This window comes from Cydia fagiglandana, chromosome 15, assembly GCF_963556715.1.
Source record: "Cydia fagiglandana chromosome 15, ilCydFagi1.1, whole genome shotgun sequence".
Lineage (NCBI taxonomy): Eukaryota > Metazoa > Arthropoda > Insecta > Lepidoptera > Tortricidae > Cydia > Cydia fagiglandana.
The window spans coordinates 5,179,368-5,191,418 of NC_085946.1; the positions used below are offsets into that span (position 1 = coordinate 5,179,368).

The following is a 12,051-nucleotide window of genomic DNA, read 5'->3' on the forward strand; positions in this document are numbered from 1 at the left end:
ATGTTCATTAAGTATTAGGTACCTGAAAATATTAATCAGGCACCTGCCTATTTATAGGTACCTATACATAATTATTAAACGTTATTGAAGTTATGTATAGACAACTATACTTTCATAAATAATGCAGTCTATAAAAACCGTCATTATAAAAAAATACAATAATTCTAAAAATAAATAACTGTTACACGTTAATTTATTTGATTAATATTATTGAGGTGTCTTGTATTTCATAATTTTAAAATACTTAAATACCTATTAAATAACAATATATGTTTGGAATCATTTTAACAACGACAGCGATGTTGCTTTTTCCGATGTAAAAGTATTAGTAAAACTTTATTTAAAGACTTAATTGTAGATTAATGAGCATTAAACATGAATATTATGAGTAGTAATCGTTCTAAAACAACCAATTTTCGCAGGAGATAAAATAAAATGTAAACTACTTAAATTAACGTCAAAGTCTAATCGGTTTCTTGTATTAAAGTTAAGTTAGGTATATTATTTTAATTTTACATACTTACTAAATGAATAAAAAAAAAACATGTTTAAGTCAATATTCCTTAATAACTAAAATTAGTCATAAATAATAAAAAAGTACGGATAGTGATAATTATAAAGCTGATGATTTTAAAAACAAAGTTTCTGATGTGTTGCATCTACCCTTCGTAATAATCACATGTTCTACACCAAACTAATATTAATACAATATTAAACAAAAAATATTAAAATAAAATGACAATTACAACCAATCACGGTCCATTACCTGTAGACTAGTGCCGCGGCCCGGCGCCGCCCGCCTAATGGAATCTAATGCACCGCTTTCCTGATTGCACAATTGCGATTACCCTCTCGCTTTGTGCATCCCTTTCATCTCACAAATGACACCAGCATCGGCAATCTAACGCGCAATCAGCAAACCGAAAGCCATCGAATTTTCCACTTTAACTTCAAAACCTTAAGCGCTAAAAGGTTTTTAAGCAGCCGCATCTCCAACGTGGCTAAAATCTGGATAATGGACGAAAGGTAATTCTTTTATGGAATTCGCGAGCTCTTGCTTTGATTTTGCATCTCGACATATGAAATTGATAATAATTACACAGTCAAAGAATCGCGTAAGTGCAGCATCTCTAGGTTGCAGAGTGCTACTCTTGGTTAAATGTGACGATTATGTGAAAGTGCTCCTTTTGCCGGTAGAACAAAAAATTGTGATTGATAAGCGCAATCAAGAGAAAATGTGTCGTAAACGTCATATTTGGATATCAATAAGTGATTCACCTGTAAACGAATATATACCTAACTAAATAACATATCAAATACTTATTAGGTACTTACCGCTAAGTTAAATATGTTCTCAGAAATGACAGTTGGGTCTTCTCCGTACGCTCACTAAATTGGAGTTCTGATTATATCCATCGGGATTCAATTTAAAATAAGAGCAGACTCGAAATCGGTTCTTATAAGATGGAATATTGTAATAACCATACCTTCTATTAGACAGAAATAAAGTAGGTATTAGTGGTGGTAATTACTATAACAATTCCAAATGTTAGGTATCTACGTCAGACGGTCTCTGACAAAAACGCATTTAACTGATTTGCAAGACCGAAGTGATCCTATAAGATAAGTGTTCCGTGAACAAAGTTTTGCACAGAACAATAATAAAATGAACTGTATGTAGATACAGTAAATTATATTCTAAGAGCCTTTCTCTGTGTAAGATAAGGAATACATATAAGCATCATGGTCGAAGTTTTCTGAACTTTTCTTTGAGAACGATTTTTTTGCTCTACGAGTATACAGCGCAATCGAGGTTTACACCCACTATTTATGACCTCCACATGACCATACACATATGAAAGGCTAAAAAAGACAGTTCATCATCTTCTGTGATAGCACCGCTTACTTACCAGGCAATGTATTTCTAATTTGTGTGGAAACTAGAATTAAATACCCACGATAAATTCCTTAAACTAATTGATCACAACTACATCCGGGAGCGTAAATCAAGAGGATTTATACCCGGGAATGCCCGGGCACGGGAATGCCCGGTCCCGGGACTAATGGAGAAAGTTGTAGTGCTAATGGGCGGGCAAATCAGGCCATTATTGAGCGAGATCGTATGGTAATGACCAGTTAACGGGCGAGTTGAGTGATTGGGGTTTCGGAGGGTTAATTGCTTGAGATAGGAAATTATGGACGTTTTCAGTTACTTCTTTGGAACGTTAGGGCAGTATATTTTATCCCTTTTGGCTTACGGTGACTAAAGACTCTTTAGTGACTCTTCGGGATCCGGGTATTTCAGACAATTTTCATGATTAAATACGATACTGTGCGGTCCGTAGAATTTATAATCTTAGCTAGCTATATCAGTCAAAACTTCTCGATAGGCAAACGGGCAGAGATTGAGCTGCTCTATATCTTAACTATTACTACGGTAGTACTATTAGTTATTCTGTGCTATTACGTTATAATAAATTCGTAAATTTATGAGGATTAGGACCCTATAGACAAACTCTGTAGGTCTGTAGGTACATACCTAAAAATAAATAAACATAAAAAGCCTGAAATGAGAAAGGCGTAGAAGGAACTTGAATATTGTCAAAAGTAGGTCTTGAACTTCTTACACATTAACACATTACATTACAAACCTACACATTATAACAGGCACTTTTTTCCGTGAAACATCGCTATTTGTCATTCCGAACAGGCAATTCTCTGCTCTAAATATTCATAATTCACGCCCGCTATATACCACTTATAAATCATAGTACTGCGGCACTATAAAGTACATATGCAGTAAATAACACCCTGATTAGGTATGCAGGAGGCGCGCGCACTAAAAATCTCGTAAAAATACTGTGCTGAGATATTAAACCGGGAAGGCGTCGCCCCGAGGCCCCCGCGTACGCAGACTGATGAGAATTTTAAATTTTGTTGGTTCTTCAGTACACGATGTGTTTGTGAATGATGAAATGTATGAAGTGACAAATGAAGATGATGTATTCACTCTTGTATAGGTCTTCCACTTAATCTGGTGGTTGGTATAACAGTTGCGGCTGAATTTCTTGTAGAAAATAGTATGAGAAATTTTGGGACTAAATCTAATTTGAGTACCTAATTCATTTTTACTTACCACCGTCTCAGTTAAACAGTAGATCTAAAGGGTAAAACAGTGGACCTACTGATTAACAGTCTACCGGGCGATATCGGCCTGTCAGTTGTTCGGAACTGTCAACATTTTGTTCTAACTGACAGGCCGATACCGTCCGGTGGACTGTTAATCAGTGACGTTACTTCAAACAAAAACGTCACTTTTGATACTGATATATCCGATCCATATCGTATCTTTACATGTAGGTACAATAGTTTCTATACATATCTCTTGGTTTCGGATACTGGTTGAAATGGATATTTGATACTGGGCTGGTATCAGCTTGCTTTGAACCCCACTTGCCCGAAAACGTCTGACCTCTGATGACCTCCATCGATTCAGAATCGACTGATCCGTACATTTATTTACATCGATTATGATTTTCATTTTAAACATTGTGTTACTCACAACTTCGTGTAAGTAAATATGTGTAAGTATAGGTAAAAAAAAAAGGATCTAGGATTCTAAATTCGTGTAGGAGAGACTGATATAACATTAAAAAACCGGACAAGTACAAGTCGGACTCGCCCACCGAGGGTTCCATACTTTTTAGTATTTGTTGTAGAAATACATCATCTACATCTCTTTGGGTACGGAACGATAAAAATTAATGGAACGCTACTTTCTTAATACAGATAGATTGCATCTAAGCTAACTTTTCATTTAAACAGAACAAAGTGAAGATGTGTCGCTATTAGCGTCATATTTTCATTTGAAAATTTACATTAATGACGACATTTCCACACTTTGTCATTACAAATGCCATACAGAGTTGACTTTGTCTGACTCTATGTTACTTCTGAATACACGAGCCGATTCGAGATACGTCAAATTTTACGTCTAGATACGATATGAATTAGATATGTCAATGTCAATAGTGAGGTTTCTTCAAACAAAAAAGGCACTTTTGACACTGACATATCTAATCCACATCGTATTAGACATATAATATTTATTGACATATCGTAAACTTCGAATCGGGCAGACTTTCTACTGGGGTTATTTCTGTAATAAAGAGATTAAAAGCAATAATAAATAATATTAAATAATAAATAAAATGCTTTGAAAGGTAGTTTAATTTCAGTATTCCAAAATGATAAAAGAGCAATCTAATTTACTAAAGTGTTTCACCTACACTGTGTTAATCTTAAGGCCCCAGTACACATTGGCCATCGCCGGCCATTCCAAGGGACGCATTTATGCGTTAGAGGGAAAAAGTGATATTGCTATCTCATTCTACCGCATGGCTGCGTCCCTTGGAGTGGCCGGCAATGGCCCATTGTGTACTGGAGCCTTAACGTTTACCTTTTAGTAAAGTCTTGAATATCTTTTAATTCCATCAACTGTGAGAGATATTTTTTTCCCACAATTTCAGGAGCACTTTTCTGGGCTATATATTTATCCTCTAGCGGCCCAGAGACTTATAAAAAGGTATCTCCCTCCATTCCATTTTGAATCATTATTTTCACAAATCAAAATTGCATTTATCTTGGAAATTTTAACTTTACTTTTTATTATTAAACTTTTGAAACTATTTTTATTTATTACTTGAAGTACCTATCTAAATGTAGTAGCATTCGATTAAGGGCACTTCAAAATGTCTTCCATGCTACAAAAAACACAAAAATCTAGGTTTCTTGTACCCTCAACATTAAAATATTTCTTTGATGAACTGCTCAGCTGCATATTTTCCATCTTAAGACTGATCCAGCAGTTTGACGGCAAGTCACGTCGGGCACGCCTCGTGTCGTGACGCCAGTGCATGTAGGACACAAGTCTGAGATGCATGCAGTAGCTTCTGTAATGGTAACATTCCATTTCTAACCGCAGCTGCACTACCGGTACTGAACGCGTCGCTGTCATTGTCAATTTCAATAGTAAAATGAACAGTAGTGCAGCTGTCGTTGAAAATGGACTGTCACCTTAATACTAATAGCCTGCCTGCGACTTCGACTGCTTATGAGAATAATGATTTTCCAGGGCTCGAACTTTTAGTGCCAGTGACGTCAAAACATACATGAGGTGATTTCAAAATCTTTTCGTTAGCAATTACCTCTTATAAACTTTTTTAACTAGAAAGAATGTCACGACTTGAAATGCGCACGTCTATCCTTATCTTTGAGATTAACAATAAATTAACTTTGTGCTTTTTTGTTGTCATATTTTCACAACATAGTTTAAGATTATTTATTATGGTGCAGACCACAGACCACGACACAAATTGATTAAATAATCGTAAAAGTTATACGATAATAAGTTTTACGATAAAACTTATTTTATTTATAATCCTTTGTGCAAAATGACTTACTTAATTTGTATGCGCGGATGGCATGGCTAAAAGTTGGAGCCCTGAATTTTCATGATGAAACGGCATAGGATTATGAATCTGGGAACTCAATGCCAAATTTCCAGCTAAGCTGTTTAAGCGTGAAGAGGTGACAGTTACGGCCCGATTCGAACACATTTTTTCGGACTTTTCACATTTCGGACACATTTTACCACTTTGGAAATGTCTCTCGCGCAAACTATTCAGTTTAGAAAAAAATGGTATTAGAAACCTCAATATCATTTTTGAAGACCTATCCATAGATGCCCCACACGTATGGGTTTGATGAAAAAAAAATTAAGTTTTAGTTCTAAGTATGGGGGACCCCCAAAATTTATTGTTTTTTTTTCTATTTTTGTGTGAAAATCTTAATGTGGTTCACAGAATACATCTACTTACCAAGTTTCAAGTTTCAACAGTATAGTTCTTATAGTTTCGGAAAAAAGTGGCTGTGACATACGGACGGCCAGACAGACAGACAGACATGACGAATCTATAAGGGTTCCGTTTTTCGCTATTTGGCTACGGAACCCTAAAAACGTTACTTTTGACACTGACACATGTAATCCATATCGTTTCTAGATCTATTAATTGACGTAGGTATCTTAAAGTTCGAATCGGGCAGTTACTTTTGAATTTATAATATAAACAGTAGAGGTGTGTCACCTGAAGCCGAACATCGTATAGATTCATCTCTCTGAAAAGGACTCAAGTCTCTACAAAAGAACTCGCCGTCTTAATTATAAGTCTAAAAATTTTAGTCAAGTCTTTAAGCAGACGCCTCAAAGGATTCAAGTATTAAAACACTATATCCTAGCTAGTTATAGTAGCTAAATTTACCATATTGTAACATACCTATTCATTTTATTACAAAAATAGATGACAATGTCATTCGTATTCATCTTTAGCTGAACTGACACCCGCTCCAGTCGCGTCGCGTAAAGCTCTACCAGTCTCTAAAGTAATGCGATTACCATCCACATCGCGTCGCATCGTGCATTTACGATCTGCATAATGAATGGCCCTCTTTATTATCCCGCTTATCCGACATTGTGGGACGATGTAGTCAGCGAGTTACGATTCCTGAGGAACTGCTACTATGCGTATGTTCGCTTTTGGCTACGATTAGGCTTCATATTATGGGAACATTTTTATGACATAATTTTGTATTCTGCCAATCAGAAAAGATGTTACTCGTCGAAAATAATAAACATATATAGATAAAAAATATTTACTAGAGATAATAGACTATACTAAGTATAAGACTGTTAAGCTAGACCACAGTAGAAATAATAGTACTACCGTACAGAAAGGACACTTCCTACAAACCCGAAGTTTGACAGCGATTCAGGGTCGAATCATGCTATCCCTTTCTAATATATAGCACTATCCCTTTCGGCTATTTAGGGTTGTGAAAATTTAAGTGATTATCTTATCTGTGGTCGTGCACGCACAAGGAAGTTAAGTGGTGCCAACCCTAATAAATGCTCGGAGCAGTGCTGAGCCGAACGGAGCCGAGTTCGACCGAAGTCAGGAGTGTCTCCCCACTGGCTAGACAACGAGTTCTCTCTTTGATCGGATACGTTTAGTTTCGCCTAACGTGTAGACATGCGTGTATCCCTTAACATTTTTTTACCTACCTAATTAAATTGGCAAGTTCTAAACGCTATGGACATATAAATATTAAACTTCTAAGTAGGTAGGTATCCTCATGTATTGAAAACTCCCGACCGAATTAAAATGATCGTCATCTTCGCCGATAAAAGCGAGTGGTGTTAGGTAGCAGTGTTGGGCGTAATTAATTACTCGTGTAGTTTAATTACTAATTTAATTACATGTAATTGAATTACAATGTAATTGAATTACATAAAATTTAATTACATGTAATTAAATTTTCTGTGTAATTTGCAATTGTAATTACATTAATTAGTAATTAAATTACTCAATTACTTTTCATTTACTTTTTTAATAATATGCAAATATGAACAAATTTACTTGGAGTAATTATAAAGAAAAACTTTTATGAATTCCATTATACGCTGGATAACGTTATAACATATTTTTTGTCCCTGGAATCATACCTTTACAGGGTACTATGTGACAAACCACGTTGAATATGGCGCTCGGCGCTTACGTCGCGTAGCACCGCATTAGTATTGGGGCGCCGCTAATAATGACGTAAGCGCCAACCTAAGGTGCCTTTCGGGTTGGACTGTAGCAAAGGGGGGGCTGGGAATTAGAATTTTTTTTGACAAAGTGGTGTCATTATGACACTATTTTTAAATGATTGTAATGTGTAAGTCACGTCAAAATAAACATCTTTTACTGAAAAAACTTTTCTCTAAAATAAAAAATGGCTGAGTTAGACGCCTCCAAAGATTGATGTTTTTAAAGGGAGCTGGGACTTAGAAAATTTTCATCGCGAGTGGTGTCATTATGACATATATTTTAAATGATTGTAACTTATAGAACACGTCAAAATAAGCTACTTTTACTTGAAAAACTTTTTTCTCAAACTTTATTAAGAACTGTTTTAAAACCCCTGATTTTTCATTTTCTCAAAAAAAATTCCAAGTCCCAGAAACGGCCCCCCTTTGATACAGTCCGCTATTTTCAATTTTAGAAAAAAGTTTTTCAAGTAAAAGTAGCCTATTTTAACGTGTTCTATACGTTACAATCCCAGCTCCCTTTAAAAACATCAATCTTTGGAGGCGTCTAACTCAGCCATTTTTTATTTTAGAGAAAAGTTTTTTCAGTAAAAGATGCTTATTTTGACGTGATCTACACATTACAATCATTTAAAAATAGTATCATAATGACACCACTTAATCAGAAAAAAATTCTAAGTCCCAGCCCTCCCTTTGCTACAGTCCAACCAAATCAACCAAAGTTAACATTGACAATGTTGCTTAGTCAAATTTAAAACCATTCAAAATGTTCATCTGATTTTGGAAATAAAGATGATCAAAAACTTGCATTCTATAAAAGTAATTGTAATTCAAAAAAGTAATTAAATTACAAATTATAATTACAAAATGTAATTAATAATTTAATTACTAATTACATTTTGCAATTGTAATTAGTAATTAAAAATTTAATTACTTTCCACATGTAATGGAAATTATTTGTTGGAATTACATTTTGTAATTGCAATTGTTAATTAGTAATTCAATTACTTTTTGCCCAACACTGTTAGGTAGTTTGAAAATTTAAAAATGCCAACTATGATAACTGATAAACGACAAACAAGTCATTTATAGTAACATACTGCTGTTTATTTACCATTATTTGCAGTTACCGTTAATATAAGAATTTACCGAGACAGTAGCACGAGCTACGATTTCATTTTGCCGTAAGTAATTTAATTTGGCTCCCGCGGTTGTGGCAAATCAAGTTACTTAACTTTTTATGACCATTTACGATGCTGAGGGTAAGAATATCCGTCCTGAGAATGTTTTAATATCGTTTTGTGAGGGAATAAAGATAAAATGTCTGTTATAACTTTGGGGTTGCTAAGAGTAAGTACCTAAAGCTACCTAAATGTGAATTAAACGTAATGTGTTCGTATTAAAATATTCGTGGCTTGCAATCGGTATTTTTCTTTGGGCGCTAGTTTTTATCATATTTAGTTTGTTAATGAATACCTAGCTAGGTATAGCATCATCAACCTATGACACAATAAATATTTATATTCTACATATATAAGCCAAATCAGCCACTTATGGCAATACATTTTAAGATCCAATGTTGACTCGAATTAAAAAAAATTAAGCTGGGATTTAGTCCAACTATTTAACTTTGTCCACTAATGTTCTTCTTCCCCATCTCCGTGAATCGCTACCACATGAAGGCATTGTTTTTCACAATGACTCTCTAATACGTAATAGGTAAATTCGATTTTCCACCATCAGGAAAAACTCTTGTATATAGGTACCGTCGTAGTAGATCGATCGATAGATCGTCGGCAGGCATTTTCGATATCAGTCCCTACAACCGTGAAATAGTTGTGGTGTCTCCTCTGACACTGTCAACGTCGTGCCACAAGATTCTGCCAGATGGTGTTAGTATAACCACTCCTTACCAACTGTCATTGGACTTCCGTCCCCGGTCATAACACCTGCCTGAAGAAAGCGCTTTCTATTACGCTTCTCTACTTTGCTTAGTCATAATAAACAACGAGTGATGTTTGTTTCAGGCATGCACCGAAAATCGCTGGAGGCGGCCCATCACCTGAAGGAGTCAGGGTCAGAGCGCGAAGGCTCTGAGGCCGAAGGTGATCGCGCGCACTCCGCCTCGCCGCATGAACACCATGACAACCATGATGCGCAGGTAACCATAACTAGCGACCGAAGCAAGTTCTCTGATACGCTGCCTTTCCACAGAGACGGAGATGAAATATGTACGGGAGTTGTAATCTGACGAAGCGGAGAAGAGATGTGGATTACTGTTATAATGTACCTGTAGGTACAGTCAGCACTATCGGCAGCAGAGATGGATAAGTGACCGAGGTGTTAAAATTGATCTGAAACGTTGTTGTTTATACATGAGTCAGTGTTATATACAGATTATTAAGAGGTTGCGCATAATATTTTGGACACTAAACTCACGTAGTCACTTCTAAAACTGACGTACAATGCTTATTTGTCACTACATTTTTATAAGTTTTCCACCCATATAAATTATTTCCTTGTAAATCTTCAGGCGCAGAGCTCCCCCGCCAGCAGCACCACCGCCTCCTCCTCAGCCAAGGGCCGCGCGTCACCAGAGGGCGCCTCCTACGAGGATCCCGAGGCCTTCAGGAACAACAGCATCGCCTGTCTGCGGGCCAAGGCGCAGGAGCACCAGGCCAGGATCCTTTCCAACAATATCCTGCTTCAGGTAATTTGAAACTTTAAGTTTAATTGGACCTCTAGATGGCAAACTCTCAAACTCGTAAAGGTGCATGATTACTATCGAGCACCACAGCTTTCTTTTCTTTGTCCTTTGATGAGGATTGAGGACATCAGCCAAGAGCCGTGTTGCCAGAAGACTCCCATGAGGACGCTGAGGCCTTCCGGAATAACAGCATCGCGAGTCGGCAGGCCAAGGGGCAGAAGCACCAGGCCAGGATCCTTTCCCACAATATCTTGCTTCAGGTAATTTGAACCTTTAAGTATCCAAATTAGACCTCTAGATGGCAAACTCTCAAACTCGTAAAGGTGCATGATTACTATCCAGGACCACAGCTTCCTTTCCTTTGTCATTTGATGAGGATTGAGGACATCAGCCAAGAGCCGTGTTACCAGACGACTCCTATGAGGACGCTGAGGCCTTCAGGAATAACAATGCAGAAATAGCATCGCATGCAGGCTAAAGCCCAGAAGCACCTGGCCAGGATCCTCACCAACAAAATCTTGCTGCAGGTAGGTAAGATTTAACCATTCACATGTGAATTTCTTCGCGGACGTATGCAGGTCTCCTCAAGATGTCTTTCCTTCGTCCAAAGTGCTGGTCACCAGAGAACGCTTCGTACAGTAAGTGGAACTTTATTTTATTTTAGTCGGGATGCTTAACTACTGTCTAATATATGTACATAGGTTAATAGACTTATCTACTAGATGCAAATTACAAGCTTCCTTTGGCTTTTAGGGCAGTAACTGTACGAGAACTCCGAAGTATTCATTCTATAACTCCTATATGTAGTCCCTAGGTAAATATGACAATTCTTAAGACAAGTTAGCCCACCTCTCGCTCCTATAGAATGCAATTTCAAATTTTCAATTTTTGGTTACAGGTCCGAGGCCTAGCGCGGACGCCCAGCACACCCCACGATGACGACGGCCCCGTCGACATCGACGTCGGCACCGAGCCTCCCCCGCTCGACCCCCACGCCCCACCTTCCCTCTACTGACCTCTACATTCCAACCCCGCGATTGGTCAAACGCGCGCGCTCATCGGTTAAGAACACTTGTGATTAGTGGAATTCGAAAACATCGTTACATTCCAACTCTGTGATTGGTCGACGTGCGCTGATTGGTTGACTACCAAATCTTGTGATTGGTGGATTTGAAAGACCGTTACGTTCAAACGTATTAAGTGTAATTATGTAAATTATTAAGCGTATTTAACTAAATCCCTATTTTTCGTGCAATACATTTAGTTAAGTATTTATGTGTGTAGCTTGTGTTACTATAGGCGTTGTAAAAAGTCCCAGCACTTAGATATTATTGTATAACGGTATTTAGTTGTAAGTAAGTAATCTTGACCGTTATAGATCAGTTTAACTCGAGGCAAGACTAAAACGGTACTAAATTTATGAAACTGTTAGCGAGTAAGTATTTTCAATGTTAAGAGGTTGTCTTTAATTTAATCGAAATTTAAATTCAGATACAGCCTAATTTTTAAATTGTACATGTAATTTAATAGTCACTACATGCGTTTTGTCATTTTTACCATCCTTGCAACAAGCACCGAAAAACAAAATCAGTATCCCTATCTCTGACGGTAAAAATCACATGATGTATGCAGTGACTTGCCCAATCTCATCTGGCACTTTATTTTCTATATAATTCAATATATATTAATCTTTATA

General features: G+C 36.9%; 1 protein-coding gene across 1 annotated transcript in view; it reads left to right on the forward strand.

The window, feature by feature from the left end:
* The window catches only part of LOC134671269 (visual system homeobox 2-like), a 129,546-nt gene extending 117,676 nt beyond the window's left edge, over nucleotides 1-11,870 (forward strand). The window contains exons 7-9 of the mRNA XM_063529082.1: nucleotides 9,676-9,809; nucleotides 10,182-10,358; nucleotides 11,254-11,870. Of these exons, the coding sequence (XP_063385152.1) occupies nucleotides 9,676-9,809; nucleotides 10,182-10,358; nucleotides 11,254-11,370 (428 nt within the window). The 3' untranslated portion in view covers nucleotides 11,371-11,870. The remainder of the gene's footprint in view (nucleotides 1-9,675; nucleotides 9,810-10,181; nucleotides 10,359-11,253) is intronic.
* Nucleotides 11,871-12,051: the final 181 nt, after the last annotated feature.